Source organism: Microtus ochrogaster, chromosome 24, assembly GCF_000317375.1.
Source record: "Microtus ochrogaster isolate Prairie Vole_2 chromosome 24, MicOch1.0, whole genome shotgun sequence".
Classification (NCBI taxonomy): domain Eukaryota; kingdom Metazoa; phylum Chordata; class Mammalia; order Rodentia; family Cricetidae; genus Microtus; species Microtus ochrogaster.
Genome location: NC_022024.1, coordinates 3546747 through 3565510, shown reverse-complemented (window position 1 = coordinate 3565510; position 18764 = coordinate 3546747). Strand labels below are relative to the sequence as shown.

At 43.7% G+C, this 18764-nt stretch overlaps 1 protein-coding gene across 1 annotated transcript in view; it reads right to left on the bottom strand.

Annotated features, from left to right (window-relative positions):
* Wif1 (WNT inhibitory factor 1) overlaps window positions 1-18450 on the bottom strand; it is a 67020-nt gene extending 48570 nt beyond the window's left edge. The window contains exons 1-2 of the mRNA XM_005357924.2: window positions 17998-18450; window positions 17418-17557 (exon numbers count right to left, since the gene is read on the bottom strand). Coding sequence (XP_005357981.1) covers window positions 17418-17557; window positions 17998-18145 — 288 coding nt within the window. The 5' untranslated portion in view covers window positions 18146-18450. The remainder of the gene's footprint in view (window positions 1-17417; window positions 17558-17997) is intronic.
* Window positions 18451-18764: the final 314 nt, after the last annotated feature.

Genomic DNA, 18764 nt, shown 5'->3' with positions numbered 1-18764 from the left:
GCCTCAAATTCACTGCCTCTGTCTCCTGAGTGCTGGGATTAAAGGCGTGCGCCAGCACCGGCCAGCTGATGGTATACCTCTTAAATTGAGAGCAGTGTATCAAATTCTACCCCTAGGTTTATAAGTAAGTGCTTCCTCAGACCCCGGACAGCAGGGGACACGCAAGAAGAACCCCCTGAGAGCACAGATGCAGATGTTCAAGAAGCCAGGAAAGTTTATTGCTCAGTGAAAAAGAAATCTTCAGAATCAATGACAGTCATTCGACCTGGAGCTGAGTGGATCATGCATTCATCGGGCTTCTGAATTAGATCTTTTCCAGGCGGTTTGCTATCACTGCAAAGGAGGCTGACTTTTAGAGAACAATTGAGGGCTAGGGGGGAGGGCTCAGCTGATAGACAGCTTCCCTAGCATGCAGGAGGCCCTGAGCTTGATTCCCAGCTTTGCAGAAAACCTGGCACACACACACACTTATAATCTTAGCACTTGGGAGGTAGAGGCAGGGGGATCAGAAATACAACTATATGTCGAGTTCAAGGCCAGCCTGGATTACATGAAATGGTGTCTGAAAACCAAAATTTATGTGGATGAACAAGTTATGCTATGTTTGTATGATGATGGTGAAAAGCTAAAATAATGCATACATATGACCTGTTCATCTGACTACCAGGTTTCAAACCCAAGCCCTGCAGGTGAGCAATGTGTGACCTACAAGAAATGACACATTTGCCTTGGATGTCATTCTTCACTTGCATCGAATGTAAAGAGATAAAAATAAACTTCCAATCCATAGAACTGATTGAAGCATTCAGAGAGATAATGCAGGTAAATTGCTTAGCTCACCAACAGCTACTGCCCAATAAATGTCAGTTATCATCATGATAACATTATGTCTTATGAAACCATTGACTTTGAAACCCTGGCAAGCAAGACGGCTTGGAGGATAAAGGCCCTTGCTGCCAAGACTGACAGCATGTGTTCAATCCCCAGGTCCCACACTGAGGAAGAAGAAAACTGACTCCTGGAAGTTGTGCCCTGACTTTCACACAGGCATTGTGGTGTGCCTCCCCTCCCCCACATCCATATACAAACACAAAATATAATAAATGTAATAAAAATTAGAAAAAAATAATTTTGACATCCTAAAAAAGGCACATTCAAGTAAATCATAAGCCGAGTTATAAAAGTCTCTTCTGATAACGTCTGGTCAGAATGTGCTCTTAAAACCACACAGCATAGAGTAGGATACCCTATGTACGAGTGCAATATACTACTCAAATAAGAAACAAAGACTCAGGAGAATATTGGTTTCACAGAGTGCACACCGCAATTTCATGGGATTTGACTACCTAATTGTGTATCCCGGCTCTACTGTCTGCTAGCTGTGACCTCAGGCACATTCCTAACCTTATGAAGCTTAGTTGTCATTTTGTAAAACAGGTATAATAGTACAAGTAAAGGAAGTAAATTAGGTAGTGATGAAAAATGGTTCCAAGTCATTTCTTCAGTTTTACCTTTTTCTTCCATGGTTTCTCCTAAGTACTTTGTTTATTTTTATTTCATGTGTACAGGTGTTTTGTCGCATGTCTGCCCGAGGCACCATGTATGTATGTGTCTGCAGGCCAGAAGAGAGCATCAGAGCCTTTGGGACTGGAGTTATATTTAGGAGCTGACATATGGGTGCTGGGCCTCGAACCTGTGTCCTCTGGAAAATCAGCCATTGCTCTTAACCACTGAGCCATCTCTCCATCACCCACCTTCTTCACCACACAAACATTACAGAGCAAAAGATGCTTCCAAAATCCTATAAACTCATCTCCAGCTCTAGCAAAATCAAAAACCAAAGCCAGCTCTTTGCTTATCAGAGCACAATGAGTAGAGTCCTGGTAAGTTCCATCCTGGGGGAGTTTTGTTCTTTTAATACAAGTGTAGAAATCAAAGTTGAACTATAAAGTTGATTGCACCAACTAGCAAGTTTGGCACAGAAAAAGGATAATTTAAAAGTAGCAGAAGCCTATGGTCTAGTCTCAAATGAGAAAGAGGCTAAATTTTTACTTACAGGCTTTAGAAACAGGGAGCAGATTAGAACTGGGAATTTCAGGTGGGACCACCCAGGCCTCCTAGCAGAGCCTTGATTGGGATCTGGATTGGATGGGCTTCTGGGCGTCTGTGTCAACCTCTGGCATGCACAGGAGGGTAGATTTCTTTTTAAATCAGTTGTTTGGAAGATAAAGAGAGAGGAGCTATTACCACATGGCTGTGATGCCGGGACTCGACATCTATGGGACCTGAGCTGTAGGAACAGGCTCTAAGGTACCAGGAGACAAAACTCAGTGCCAAACCACAGAAAGGGGTAGGCACCTCATTTCTTCCCCACACAATGGCAAGTTGCTCTGTGGCCCCAAGGCCTGTGAAGAATAGACCCCATCTTGGCCCGCTCTGTGACTGCCGCCTAAGGAGTAAGACAGGTTGTCTAAGCCTGGAAGCAACCTGCACTATGGCAAGATGTCAAAACATCTCCCTCCAGGATGGGGCTTTCGGGAGCCATGGTAACAACCCGGAGCTAGCAGATCACGGCTGGGGAGGAAGTAGAAGAGATGAAATAACTTGAGAGTGAAATGCAATGGGATTCTCTAGATGGTGGTTCTCAACCTTCCTAAGGCTGAGGCCTTTTGATACAGTTCTTGTGTTATGCTGACCCCCACCATAAAATTATTTTGTTGCTACTTTATAACTGTAATTTTGCTACAGTTATGAATCATAATGGAAACATCTGTATTTTCTGATGGTCTTAGGCGAGCCCTGTGAAAGGGTCATTGGATGCCCCCAGAGGGGGTCATGATGCACAGGTTGAGAGCCATTGCTACAGAGACTGGAGACATTCTGTTTGTACCACGAAGACATGCTGTGGCCCCGCATGAAAAGCAACCGTGGCTGTCTTCATGAGAGCCTCTCCACTGGGCCTGTTCCGTCAGGGCCTAAGCACAGAGTGCTCTGACACCTCAGCGCAAAGTTGGAAGAGCCCCCCAATCTCTTCCAGTTGCTGAATGGCTTCTCATCATCTCATCATACAGCCAGAAAAGGCAAAGCAAACATCAAATGCACAAGGAAAGATGACCTCACCTTTAACCTGTCTCTGAATAGAGCACTGTTTAAACCAAAAAAAAAAAAAATAGGTCATTAAATATGTGATGAAGTCATTTCCTGTCTATAATGACAACTAGTCAGCTCTTGAATATATCGTGAGCTAGAATGTTATCAGTGGCAGAAATGTAAGAAGATAAGAAAGCTTATCTTCCAAGACATTAAAGGTCTCTGAGCTACTGAATGGGAACCACACAATGCAATACTCATGGGGTCTGTTAGACAGAAGGCACTGCACCTAAGACTCCAAAGAAGGTTGAGGTGAAAAATAACCCCCAAGAAATAACTTCACATTGCTCTAAGTAACCACAACATAAATGCAATCTTCAGTCCTAAGTGAAAATATAAATGAGTATTATAAATTATTAATAATTGAGCTTCACTAATGATAATATAAAACTGTAAAACCAAACACTTAAGTGTTCTACAAGTCTTCAGGTTACACTGAAAGTAAAAGATGTCCCTTAGACCTAGCTTCAGAATCCTCCTAGTGGCCCAATGGTGGCTGGGAATGAAATGGTCCTTGGGAACAAGGCACCTCACCAAGTTTGTCTAAGTTCATCTTTGGCTTCTACAAACCGGTCTATCATGAGGAGCTTCAGATGGCTTGCCTAAGAGAGCTGATTTGCTCTGCCACCTAGTGATAATGGTGACCTTGGTCATATCCATGTTCAAAACTTTATGGCAAGTGGTAGGCAGAATCCACTAGGCTCGAGGACATGCAAGTCATGACATGGAGCAGGCCTTGTTCCACATAGTATGTCATGGTTTTATGAAACTCAGGATACAACCCCGCAGAACATCAGGAATGCCATGTTTAATTCACTCCCCCTCTGGCAGGCCAATGCTCTCTCCTCAGGACTTTCACTGTGCCTTGCTTACCCTGGAATTACAGAAACATTTAGAGTGTGTGGTTGTTATTATGGGTCATGTCTGTTTCCATACTGGACTCTGACTCCATGAAAGCAAGCTTTACTTCAATTTTCTTAGTGTTGGCCATAGACTTGGGCATTAGTTAGGACCTTAGTAAGCACTGAACCGAGGTCAAAAGAAGGGAAGAAGGGATGCGGAAAGGACAGGAAGGGGTCAGCCTTCAAAACTTGGCATTTGCCGTTCACATCATGTCTTAGCTCCACTTTCAAACTTTTGAGGGTCTACCAGATTTTGCCATCTGGTGTGGAGTAGACCCACAGTTTCTGGATGGCCTCGAATTGTCTTTTGAGCCTCAAATGCTCTGTTCCTCCGATTACACTACTCTCCACTAAGCCCCTGAAGTCATTGCTAGCCCCTCATTTCCATTAACGCCACACGACCAAGAAAGACTGGAATCAGTCTCTTTCTCCACTGCCTACCTGGATTTTGGCCCTCCTCACCTTCTGTGGCAGCTCATCAAATACTTTCCAAAGTGTCCCCAGTCACCAGCCAGACTTCCCTCTGCCACTCAGACGCCACACTGCACTTTTCGATTTCTAATGACTCCCCGTTTGTCATCTGGAAGATAATGGCAACTATGGCACGCGGATAGCGACCATAGCCTTTCCTAAACTCACTGTTTAAGGTCCACACTCCTCAGTTTCTATCCTATAGCTCTACCCGTTCATAGGAATTGCCATTCTGCAAACGCACCAATGATTCGCAGGTCCCTGAACCTCCCTGCAGGTTCTTCAGTGTAGCCAGAGTACCCATCTCAACAGCCCTTGCTTTGACCACTCTCTGCCTATTATACATTTTCCAGATGTCACTCAGATGTTGCCTGTCTAGCATGTCTTTCCTAAAATGCAAATGCTTGTAAGCTTACCTGAAAGATAGCAAAATCCTCTGGGGTTATGCTTTCACAGCTGTGGAAACCACAGCACCCTAATTGGACGTCTATGCAAATCTTGTGGAAGAGTTTTCTCTGAACAGGAGTAACTTTATGTCAGAGTAGAAAGACCGAGAAGGGAAGTGTGGGCTGGATTCCAGCCTTCGCTGACCTCTCTGGTTAGAATCCCAAGTGCAAAGAAACATTTTATCCATGTTGACCCTGAGACATATCACCATTGTTACCACTGCCTCTAAAATGTCAGGGTCTTTCCTCTAGTTGGTGGCTTCTGGAAGGCAGTTGGAGCAATTAAAATTTATGTTTCCTGGACTTAGACACAGAAAGCGTTGACGTGTCCTTTGAATTGTTGATTTTTGGAGTGGACAATCCAAAAACTATCAGAGCAGATATGAGGAAGGCCCTTGGACCACAAAAATATCTTTATAATTCATACATGCAGAAATATGTTTAGCAGTCTGCTCTTAAGTAAATAACTTGACTTCTGTATTCCTCCATTTCCTTTCCAGAAGATCAGGAGAGCAATGGTGCCAACTTGTAATGTTTCAGTGTCCAAGTTCTCCCACGGGCTGCCGTGTTTGATCACCTAGTCCCCCTTCTGGCCCCATTTCAAGAGCTTGTAGAACTCTTGGAACTGTGGACTAGCCAGCAGAAGTGGGTTGGAAGGGAGGCTTTGAATGTGGTATTTTCTGGCTGCAACTCTACTCCCCTGTCCCAGATGTTCCAAGATGGGGAGGCCTCTGTCACCAGAAACCCCTCTAGGCCATCTGACCCATGAGTCATGACAAACCCTTCTCTTCTAAGTGGCTTCTCCAGGAGCTGTGTCATAGTGATGAAAGCAGTGGCAAGTATAGCACCCTGGGGGTGTTGTGAGGATCCCGCGAGAGGTGATTCATAAAGGGTTCACAAGAGTGTGGCACGGAGGGTGTAACCAAGGACTGGTTTCTGCTTCTCTGGGTGCTGGGAATGAACCCAGCGCTTTGGGAATGCCAGGCAAACACTCTGCCACAAGCACATTCTAGGCCACTACTGACTAATATTATTGACACAGAATAAACAAAGAGGGATCCTCAAGTGAATACTCTGAAACCTAGCGATAAATACAACCTTACTGGAGGAAAGAATCCTGCTGCCTTGTCTTCTAAAACTGGAGATTGATTGTACATTCTATATAAAGACATTACCATTAGTGTTCAGCTGCTGAAGAGGTTTACCTTAGAGACAGACTCACACTGGAGAATTTGGTAGGATTTAGATGTAACTGAAACCACACCCCTGTCAGATACAAGCACCGGAGCATGAATGGTTTGTGTCACCTCTCCTATGGCTCCAGTGTTTCTCCATCTCACCTTGACCAAAGCCCTGCTTCATGTCCTCCTCCATAAGTCCCTCCCAAGTCCAGAATTCCCTCTTCCATAGGCTAAGATCCAGACTCAGGCAAAATGAACTTCTCTCCCAAAATGTACTGTTGCAACTCCCTTGACTCTCCCTTTTGCCAGCCCTTCTTCCTAAGTCTTCCTCTTCCCCGACTGATCAGTGGACATCACTGATCATGAACATCCTCCCCATTGCCACAGATCTCTCTTAGACAAGCCATGCCCTGTTTCCCCAGCCCAGCCTAGCTGCTTCCCCCTCTGTGTTCCCAAAGCTCCATGGTTACAGTGTGGTTACAACTCTGGTTAATACTTAGACTAAAGTACAAAGTTTAAGTACTTCCCTAAGGGATCTGGACCTTAACTGCCTGGGCCTGAATCCTGACTCTGCTCTTTACTAGTGGTGTGATCTTTGCTTTTCTGTGTCTCAGTTGCCTTATCTGTGCAAGGACAGTAATAATTAGACATACCTCTTTTATTCATCCAACATAGAATTATCACCTGTGTGCTAGGAGCCAGGATGCTCCAACATCAGGAGATACACAGTAAGCACAACAGAGTTCTTGCTGTCATAAACTTACATAGAACAAAGAGCCAGGCGATTAAAGCCAGACATACCCAAGTGCCACAATCATTGTAAGATGAGTGCTCGGTAGGGAAAGGTGTGCTGGCTGTTGGAGGAAAGTCTCTCCAAGGAGGTGCTATGGGTCAGAGGCAGAAGAGAGGGCCATGCAGAATTCTGAAGTGAGTGCATTATGAGCAAAAAGAATTTCATGTAAAAAGTCCTGAGGTGGGGAAGGCAAGTACTTAGGAGTGGGGTGTTAGCGTGCATGCGTGCATGCATGTGTGAGTGTGTGTGTGTGTGTGTGTGTGTGAGTGTGTGTGTGACAGAGAGGCTGATGGGTCACTGAGTGAGGCAGAGGAAAGGACAAGCGACTCCCTATTCTTAGCACCACAACTTCCAGATTTTTATTGCCTAAATCTTTCTCCAGTCTATTTTCCCTTCTCTTCATCCGTTATCTTCTGTGTTCCCAGATGTCTTTGCAGCCAAGTTCTTTTCAACCTACTACTGAGATAGTATGAGGATGTCCAGTACTCTCTGCTTCTTCAGTGACTGACTGGTCATTGTCTATGGACCAAGTCCAAGGCTCTTGCTTACTGGAGAAAGTCATCTAGGGTCAATTCCTGCTCCATTTCTATATTGTCCTACTCACTTTAGCCATCCAAAGTACCAGAGACCCAGATGACCACATTTCTGGTCTGTATGTCTCATCCCAAGCTGTTTCATTTGTCCTGGTTCAGTTGTTCAGTTAACTCAGTAGTCAGGCATAGCTTTACCTTTGCCTCACATAATTCCTTGGAAATACCTCAGAAGTTCAGCAGCATTATGTGCCACATTGTAGACTGAGGTGTCTGTCCCACCTGGTCCTGCAACCATTCAGTCCCAAAGAAACACACAGAGGCTTGTATTAACTATAATCTGTTTGACCCATTAGCTGGTGCAGGATAATTGTCTGTATTCTGTCAATCATGTTTTGAATAAATGCTGATTGGCCAGGCAGGAAGTATCAGCAGGTCAACCAGACAGGAAGCAGAGGCAGAGTGATGAAAACAGGAGAATTCTAGGGAGGAGGAAGTCCATTCCTCCGGACTCCTGCCCAGATCACCAAAGAAGCAGGATGTGACCAGCCCTGCTGAAAAAGGTACTGAGCCACATGGCTAACATAGATAAGAATAATGTGTTAAATATAAGCTACACAAGCTAATAAGAAGACTGAGCTAATGGGTCAATCAGTTTATAATCTTATGGAGTCCTCTGTGTGATTTTCTCTGGGACTAAACTGCTGGGGGACCAGGCGGGACAGAAACCCCAATGAGCCCGACCCTCATGTTACACATTAGCTCAGGCTTATTATCAACTAGCTCTCACAACTTAAGTTAACCCACAATTCCTGTCTATATTTAGCCGCATGGCTTGGTACCGTTTCTCAGTGAGGCATTCTCATCTTGCTTCCTCTGCATCTGACTGGTGACTGCATCTCTGCCTTTCCCCTCCTCAGAATTCTCTTACACTAGTGGCCCCACCTATACTTCCTGCCTGGCTATTGGCCAATCAGCATTTTATTAATCTAACATGTGAGCCTAATCTTTGCAGCATAGGAGAGTATTGTCCCACAGCATACATTCTGTGTATCATCAACAAAACCTGTTTATACTTCCGTCTTTCTAATTAGGTGCTCATTCTCTTGAGGCTTCTTGATCATGTATTTCTCCCAAAGCATGTTCTAAGTACTGGTCAAGACACAGAGATGCTAGCCTCTCTTTTCTCACACTGTTAGCTTAAGTCCTTACCTGTAAACTGTTTCATCTCAGGCCGTACCACACAGCTGCCTATGTGAGATTTTACTCTGGGGGCTGGGTTTTAAATACTGCCTGACTATTTCTAAGATTCATCAGATCGCAGTGGTTTTAATGAACCCCATGGGCTCATGTATTCACATGCATGGTCATTAGAGAGTGGCGTTACTTGAGAGGATTAGGAGGTGTGGCCTTGTTGGAGGAGGTGTGGCCTCGTTGTAGGAGGTGTGACCTAGAGAGTAGCTTTACTTGAGAGGATTAGGAGGTGTGGCCTTGTTGGAGGAGGTGTGGCCTCGTTGTAGGAGGTGTGACCTAGAGAGTAGCTTTACTTGAGAGGATTAGGAGGTGTGGCCTTGTTGGAGGAGGTGTGGCCTCATTGTAGGAAGTGTGCCACTGGGGGTGGGCTCTGGGTTTCGAATGTTCCAGTCAGGTCCAGTGTCACTCTCTCTTTCTACTGCCTGTGGATCTGGATAAGAAGGCTCCTTCTCCAGCACCGTGTCTGTTGTGTGTCACTATACACCCACCATGAGGGTAAAGGACTGAGCCTCTGAAACTGTAAACCAGCCCCAATTAAAAGCTTTCCTTGACAAGAATTGTCATGGCCACGGTTTCTCTTCAGAGCAATAGAGCACTGATTAAGACGTCCATAAAATCCCAGAGATAAAATGTGCAGCTCCCAAAAATGTCTGACTGAGGAAAGCGGGGAAGAAGAGCAATAATTCTGAGATTTTACTGTGCTTTAAGCAGCAATAAATTTTAAAAAGGAAATAAAACATTAGAAGAACCAATCACATATTAAATAAATTGCCATACAGTGTTCAATTTCCCATTCTTTAAATGGGAAGGCCACCTGCCAGATGATTACTGACCCTGTTTTCTTTTCTTTATATTTACAGGGTAGTTAAAAAGGTAAGTCAACTCACTTGCTTTCTTTCAATTAACACACTCCTTCCATTAGGAAATTAAATTCACTTATTATGTTCAATTCCCTTGAAGAGCTATTTTAAAGATTTGTTTGTTTTTATATGTATACGAGTGCTTTGCCTGTATGTATGTATGTGTGTGTGTGTGTGTGTGTGTGTGTGTATGTGTATGTGTATGTGTATGAATGTGCACTGCATGCCATGGAAAGCAGAAGAGGGTGTGAAGCCCCCTGGAGTTGGGTGCATTTGTGAACCACCATGTAGGTACTGGGAACCAAACCTGGGTCCCCTGGAAGAGCAGCAACTGCCCTTAGCCACGGAGCTACTTCTTCAGTCCCATAGAAGCTATTTTTTATAGTTGCATGTCTATAACACCAAAATCAGGGTGGTGGAGGAAGACAAGAAAGAAGAAGAAAGATAGAAAAGAGAAATCATTGCCAATTCTTCCAAAGGCTTCTAAGAGACAAGAGCTGAATCCAGGTGGTGGAGAAGACATCAATCATTCAATAGATAAACAAACTGCATTCCATGCATCCCCAGCATAAATGTGCAGATAATGAATACTGTCTCTCAAAGGAAGGGAAGACAGATGAGAGACAAGGCCACGAGTGGTTTCCATTTTTTGTTCCTTTGCACCAAGATCCTCCTCTATCTGTTGACCTTCATCTCCTCTTCATTAGGCACCAATGACTGCTCAGATATGAGGTAAAGCCCTACATGGTCAAGGGAAGCCTGCCTTCTCCTTTAGAACCTTCGAGCATCTAGGAATCCTAATTTTTATCAGTGACTGATCTGACTCAGCCTTCAGGGAATGAAGTCACGGGAGCATCTGCTTAGAGAGTCCCACTCCTCCCCAGAAGGAAAAAGGGTGGATTTCTTTGGTGCTCCCCATTCCTTCAGGTTCCTGGGCATGTAACCATGTTACTCTTGCATCACGTGAGTGAGTTAGCTGAACTACTGCAGTCAGCGAGGCTCCCTCTGGAGCTCATCCCACAGAATGAGAATAACTGCCACAAAACTCAGCTCCACCAAACTTGTTTCCTCCAAACACCGCTCTTAATTATCAGGGGTAGATAGATTAGATAAGTTTAACCAACCTAAGATGCTTCTGCGTCACCATGGAAATTTAAAATACCTTTATTTGCGCAAGCTATTCAAAGCCAGGACCAAGCAGAAAGGATATCAGTGAAGCATTTGTTTGTGTGCTTTTACAGGGACGTGGAAGGGAGACATACCAGAGTTTACATGTGTGCCATGTAGACCTCGACAGAGCCCGATGTGGCTTGCAAGGTATCTTGTAACTCATCTCCTCTAAGTTGTAAAGCCCCTCCCCCTTCTTCTGGCAAAAGTTTGAGAAACTGCTGTTTTCTATCAGCAGATGCACAGATGGCTGGCATATGCCTGCTTCACTAAATGAAACGGGCTCTCTGCAGAGTCCCTCTTTGATCCCCAGTGGTGTATCCACAACACAGTGTCAAAGACCAGGGCAGAGAGGAGTCATAAGACTAAAGGCTCAAAGTCACCCTTTTGAGACATGTACCTCCTTTAAACAAAATCACACCCGTGGTAGGTAAAATGTATTCACATTCCATATTCGAAGTAGTGGAACAGGGGCCAGAAAACAAGCTATTTCCTTCATTCGGTGATCTAAAGACACATGACCTTGAATGACAAGTCCTGGGAGTCCCAAGACACGGAGTTAACTGGAGTTACTTAAACAATCCCAAGTCCATTAGAGAAAATGCGGACAGGGAAGATCTAGGGATCTAAATAATAGTATTATCGGAAACGTGTTCTTGTGGTGAAGCTGGGACTAGGCCCTTTGAAGATAGAAAGGATGCTCTTGAGTTAAAATTCACCCCTGTTGCTAGTCTTTGATTTTTGTCAAGGGGGAAACCCCACTTTACTACACGCCTCTGGAATGTAGCCGCTCCAGTGGGAAACTCAAGATTGCAAACTGCAGCTAACATCTCTCCTGCCTTGGGAACGGGCTCTCTGGCATGGCCACAGCACTTGACCGATAGAATGAGACCGTCTAGTTGTTATTACTGAAATGTATCTATGTGCTCGTCCTGCTTTGTTAAAATAATTAGCCATAACCTGAGCTGGCCGTCGAAGAAGTGGCCTGGCTTTTTGTTTCTCTCCTTTTTAAATGGTATTTTTGTCCTGTTAAAACTGAATTTGGGTGTGACTGACTGGACGATTATAAGGCAAGTCCATACAAAGATGCCCTGCTGTGTGTGTATTTTATCCATTATTATATTTAAGTAACTAGTAGTTTCAATAATCCAAGACTTTTTAGTTGATAGGGAGCTAATGATGATTTATTGATTTCAAGAAATGCTTCCTTTGACACACTGTGACTTTAGCATATTTATTATTTATTCTTGTTTTGGGTAATGCAGGGGACTAAGCCGACTCTTGAGCTGTTTCTGCAGTCCAGCATTTTCTATTCTCGACGGTCATGCGGAACAACGAAGGAGGGGGCTGACGAGAGGACTCGGTGTGTACGAGCGATGGCTGCACAGACAGGAGGGCCTGAACGCCTATCTCCGGAAAAGTAAAAAGCCAGGAGGTGCAATTGTGTGTGCTGGGTGGAGATAAGGATCTCTGGGGCATGCTGGCTCACAGCCCAGTTCCAGGTTCTGTGTGAGACCCTGTCTCAAAAACTAGTCAGAGAGTGATGGTGCAGGACACTGCTGTGTTGTAATAGGAGCAGCGGGGCTGTGTCCCCGGCACCCGGCCACCCACATGGCTAGCTTATGCCCCAAAATAATTACATGGAAACTGTATTCTTTTAAACACTGCTTGGCCCATTTCTATCTAGCCTCTTCTAGGCTAACTCTCGCACCTGGACTAGCCCATTTCTAATAATCTGCTGTAGCCCACGAGCTGGCTTACCAGAGAAGATCTTAACCTGCGTCTGTCTGGAGCAGGAGAATCATGGCGACTCCCTGACTCAGCTTCTCTCTCCCAGCATTCTGTTCTGTTTACTCCTCCCACCTATGTTTTAACCTATGAGGGCCAAGCAGTTTCTTTATTGCTTAACCAATGAAATCAACAGATTGATATATGACACTCCCACATCACTAACCAATGAAATCAACAGATTGATATGACACTCCCACATCACTAACCAATGAAATCAATAGATTGATATGACACTCCCACATCACTGCTGTCCTCTAGCTCTCGTCCAGGTGCCCGTGTGTGCACACACTAATTACACTTAACAATAAGTTAAAGAGCACAAAGGAGCATGTTTCTACAGTTTAGCCTGACAGAGTCAAGTCCTCTAAAATACATACATCACTAGGATAGCAGACATCTTCAAACATTTTGAAAATGACTACACCACTGACTTCTAGTGGCTATAAGAACTAATACACACTTCACATGACCAAACGGGTTCTCTAAGATCTGGACCAGCTGGTACTGATGGAAAGAGCTTGCTACATGATTCAGATGATAGATTTGAAGCTCATATTGGTTAATGATCTTCTCCCAAAGCATTTCACCCCAGGCCTTGTCATCCAGCTAAGAAGCTCAGACTTTTAGCCATAAGAAGAAAGGAATTGTCAATGCTGGTGGCTCGGTATGATTCTATGAACTGTGCCCACCCACCCCTCCAAAAAAAAAGGGAAAAAAAGGAAAAAAAAGGAAAAAGCAACATCAAAATACATACATCCAAAAATGTAAATAAATAAATAAATAATAAACCTCATTAAGTACTGGATTCATAACATCTTAATGTTTCTACAGGCGATTGGCTATATTATCATTAAAAGATCAAGTCTTGCCAGGCGGTGGTTGTGCACAACATTAGTCCCAGCACTTGGGAGGCAGAGGCACACAGATTCCTGTGAGTCTGAAGCCAGCTTGGTCTACAGAACAATGTCAGGGCAGACTCTAAAGCTACACAGAGAAACCTTGTCTCAAAAAAACAAAAACAAACAAAAAACAAATAAAGAAAAAAGAAAGGTCAAGTCTTTGCCAGCCTTATACATGAAGATCTACTCATTGGGATACATCTATAAACATTTTGGCTTTGCACCAAATTGGTTCATGTGGAAATCAGCATCCATGTCCTAAAGTTAGAACTCAGATGTGTGCAACCAAACTTCCTATTAAAATTTTTACTTGAAAGCCTTGGGGTTTAGGAAGTGTTATTTTCCAAATAAAATGTTTAATTAGTGCCTAATTTAGAAAACCGAAATGGTTGTTTATGGTCTCTGCCTGTCTCAAATTTATTAAAGAACACGAATACGGCACGGGCTTGTCGAAAACTAACAACTGTAAGCAGTTGAACACAATCGTAAGGGGTCTTTCTGCTTCGTGACTACAAAGCCTTTGAGCCTAACCCCTTTTCAATGGAAACTCTTCTCAGCTAAAAGCTTTTAGAGAAAGCAGGCCAGAAAGTGAGTGTTTTATATGGAAGAGAAAATGGGGACAAATGTCCCCAGACACCCCCTACCCCCGCCAAGAAAGGAAGTTCAGGTAGAATGATTTCAGGCCAGAAAGCCTTCCAAAGCAAACCACATAAACATTAGCAAAATCTCTGGTCTCCATAGATGATTGCCTATAAAAAAACATTTGTTCTGCCATTTTCCTGAGTGATGTGTAATATGGAAATGACAAGGGATAGTAGATATTAAGTATTTATAACATAGAACATCGTGCAAGTTTAAACTCTTCATCCATTCACACATATCTAATATAAAATGAGTTTTTAGATGACAGTCAACAGATGCTGACTCTCAGGAAACCGAAATGTCACACTGTGTCTATGACAAGCATTTACACCTTAGAAGACTGGAAGTTGACCAAATAAAAATTTCCTGTGACAGCCAACCTATTTATAACGGAATCAAACAAAATGTACCATCTCACAGACTAATTTATTATTAAACTTTTTCCCACGGCCACAAATTATGCCTAGAGTATCCATGTTATCGCTTTACCATGTGTTGCCGTGACCGCTGGACCTCTGACTTTTCAGCTAAATTTATATGCACACTCATAACAGTTTTCTTAAGATTTGTTTCTGTAAATAAATGCCCCACTGAAAAAGTTGCATTTGAGCCATTCCCAAACATCCTGGTGGGACTGTCCTGCTAGGAGTCCCAGGGTCTCATCCAACCTAAGAGTCCACACAGTTCCTACCAAAAACGCTTGCATGAGACTGAACCAGTTTCCCATGGGAAAAGGAAGCTCATTTTGGCTCCCCTTGAACATCTCTGATGCTGATCAGATGCTATGCTTTAAATGGCTCTTGACACTTTGGGTGACTGGACTTAAAATTTACTAGAAATAAATAATTACTTATTGCTTTTTACTAGGTCTTGAATCTTAAGAAAAACAAACAAAAATGACAAAAAGCTTGGTCCACATGTCGCTAAAACAGCCAAAGTTTAACATGTAATGAATCAGATACGTTTTGTTTCTGCAGTGTTGAAATGTCTAAATGTTTGACATCATTTGGATTAAATAACTAGATAATGGGGTTAATTTTTCATTTTTCATATTTTAATGTGGTTGGCTTTAGCTGTGGATGCCTGTCAAAATACTTAATTGATAATGAAGTTATTATTTTTTTTCCATCTTCAAATTTGCCTGGTATTTTAAAATATATATGGTGCTGAAATCACATTGTTTTTAGGGAGCAAAATTAGTTATATTTAAATAAGATTTTAAAACATATTTCTTTTGGCATTGTGGAGTTCTCCCCTGCTATACACTCCTGCACATAAGAGGAACACACATCAGATGCCCTGTAATGGCCTGGAGTCACCTTTCCACAGAGAAGAAGGTAACTTCTTGAGATGCTAATGTTCTACCTAAAGAGATAAACCACTCATTTAATCAACACCTAAGCAGGAAAATATCTAACACCAGACTCTTCATCCTTAGCTAGTTCTGCCGTTTCCCCTGACCTCTCACCAGACAGTTCTGAAATTGCTAACTATGCGAGTCCATTTCATATTCAGCAAGAAGCTGGTGTTTGCAAATATGCAGTTACAAAACAATAGAACAGGCAGTAAGGAATGGAAGGTGTGCAGTGTTTGTGTGTATGTGAGGGGAGAGGTAAGGGGGTCTGTGACTGTGTTTGACTGTGTGTGTGTGTGGGTTAGAAGGTCTGTGACTGTGTTTGTGTGTGTATGTGTGTGTGTGTGTGTGTGTGTGTGAGAGAGAGAGAAAGAGAGAGAGAGAGAGAGAGAGAGAGAGAGAGAGAGGAGAGAGAGGTGGGGGTGCGAGGGGGTCTGTGACTGTGTGTGTGAGGGGGGTAAAGGGGTCTGTGAGTGTGTTTGTGTGTGTGTGTGTGAGAGAGAGAGAGAGAGAAGGGAGAGGTGAGGGGGTCCGTGACTGTGTTTGTGGGGAGGTGAGGGGGTTGTGACTGTGTTTGGGAGCTTGACATTCTCTACTGTTTTCCAATTATGCAACTCTTTCACCTGATGGGGTGGGTGGATGCTTTTGATGGATCCATTATTATGAACAAATCTCTTTAAAATATAGACTGCTGAGTGCAATAACAAGTGGTTAACCACCAGTAAACAGATTTGGGTGAAAGAAGAAAGCCAGGGAAGGCCAGTTATTCATCGGTGATTTCACAATATTCCAAGCTAAACTGCACATAGAGTTTCTGTGAAGAGAGAGCTGCAGGCAAGAGAAGAACCACTTGTCTGTGCAAGAACTTATCTGTGCAAGGGGCCACAGACTCTATGGCCCTGGTTCACTAAACATCACTTAACAAAAACACACAGCAATAGGAACATTGACGGTCTGGATGTGGTTTATTTTAAAAGAAAATTAAAAAAAAAAATAGACCAAACCGAGGGTTAAAAGGCAGCTGAAATGGTCCTGCCTGTGCTGTAATAGGCAATTACAGGGAACCAAAGTGGTTTCCTGATTTAGCATAGTTGCTTTTTATAAAGTGTTTTCTTGATTACATTCTTCTTGAAAATGGCTATTTAAGCAATTTTAGAATTTGAAAAAACCTGAAAATGTGCAGTTAATTATAATTACAATGGTTTTCATAGTAGACACATTTTTTTTACCAACTAATGAGCAGAATTTATTGCTTACACTTGTCCTCTAGACAATTGGGCCACAGAAATTAAAGTCACACAGACATTTTATGCTACCCAAATAAGAGGCCATTAATATTGTCATGAAGATGTATAGAAGGTAACACAAAAAGTCTATTGCACGTTAAGTACTAAGAGGAATACTTCATTAACATAGATTTTGTTTCTTTTTTCATAGAAAAGCAATTTGAATGGTCACTTTAAAAAAATCAGTAGTCTGTAATTTTCATTGTTTTATTTTATTTCTTTTGAGTCTATGAACTTCTACCAGAAATGGATGATATCACACTTCTCTGAGCAAACTCAACATATCAGCTTTTAGAAACGCATGCCAAGAATACTTTTAAACTTACTTTGTTGTTAAGCATAAATAATGTCACAAATGATTATCACGTAGTATAGAAAGTATTTTAAATGTTTTGTTAATTGCTTAATACCAATGATTATGGAAACAGTGATATGAACAGTTTATATTCACAACCTCAAGACATCAAATCTTATTAAAATGGTCCTCGTAGGCACATTGCCTCTTAGATTCTTCCACTTATTTGACAACTTCAAATACATTGGAACTGATCCCTTTTTTGCTTTGGCAAGCAGACAAGAACTTGTATAGGACCGTAAATGTTATTACATCACACACCGTTACTACTGCTGCTGGCTACTAGAGAGAAGAAATACCAGAGAGATTTTTTTGCTCTCTCTTATCAGACCTTACCTGCCCCACCGCTTGCCAGGTAAAATTCATGGAGTGGATATTGACAGGAATGGCTGGCATTCTCTGTTGGGCTTTCCTGAAATCATGTGTGAAGGGGGCCATTTTCCCCTCTGAGACAATCAGAATATCTTCTTCAAATCCTGTCGTGTAAATAATAAACAAACGTATCAAACCAGATTCATTTCGAAGAAACAGGCGTCTCATGCAGAAAGCAAAAACCTGGGAGAACCAGCGTAGGTCACTGCTTTTCATAAAGCACCTGCCAACATTAATAGGGTTAGGAGCTGGGCTTGCTAACACACGATGGAGTCAAGCAGTGCTGATGTTGGGTTCCTGTAACAACTCGGCAGCCAGGACTGGACCCGCCTGCCTCTGCCTCCCAAGGGCTGGGATTAAAGGCGTGCGCCACCACCTCCCCGCTAGCCTTTGCATTTTTGAGAAAGAAACTCATAAATGGAACGTCCAAATGGAAGACGCTGGTTTTAAAAGAAGGCTGCAGTCACCCTCGAAGTTAAGTTTAAAACACACTCGATGCATGTATGGAGAGACTAAGGATAGACTGGGAAGGGACAAGCCTTACCTATGAGCACTCTCGCCTGATGGGCGTCGATCCACAGGTACAAACTCTCCTCTGGTGGCTGCCCAGCATCTGCTCGCAGGAGGAGTAGGCAAGGTAGGATGCTCCAGAGCCAGAGCGCAAAAGCTGGGACAGCGCTTCTCCGGGCCATGCTGCTCAGGACCTTCTCCCTGGTGGAGCAACTCCTGCCGCCGCAGCGACAACCTGCGCTTGTGAAGTTCTCGGCTTTCTTTCTTTTTTCTTTTTTTCTTTTTTCTTCTTTTGGTTACAGCTGGCGGGGCTGGAGCTGTTGCCACTTAAAACGGCCGGACTTTCAAGTCTCCGGTCTCCAGTGCGAGTGAGCCTGGGGAGTGCTGGAGAGGAGGGAGTGTATGCGCGGCCGCGCAGAAGGAGGGGGCCTGGAGGGAGAGGGGACCGCAGAGACACGAGGCTAGCAAAGCTGGCGGTGCCAGCATGTCCCGCAGTGCCAGCAACAAGAGGATCACACGCTGGAGGGAGGAACCGCGGGAAAGGCTGGCACCGGCGAGCGCTAAGAGCTGGGGAGGCGCGGGCGGCCGCCACTAAGGGGCGCTGCGGGGCCGCGTGGGCGGAGCCGTGGTACCCGGGAGACCGCTCGCTTGCTCCAGATGAATGAAGTGATGCACGCCCGGGGTTGTGAAGGAAACACAACAGAGAAAATGCATCCAAAGGGACTTCAAGGTCGTCTCTATCCTTCTTCTGCCAGAAGAGACGTGTGAGGGAGCAGGGACGCAGTGAAGGGGAAAAAGCTG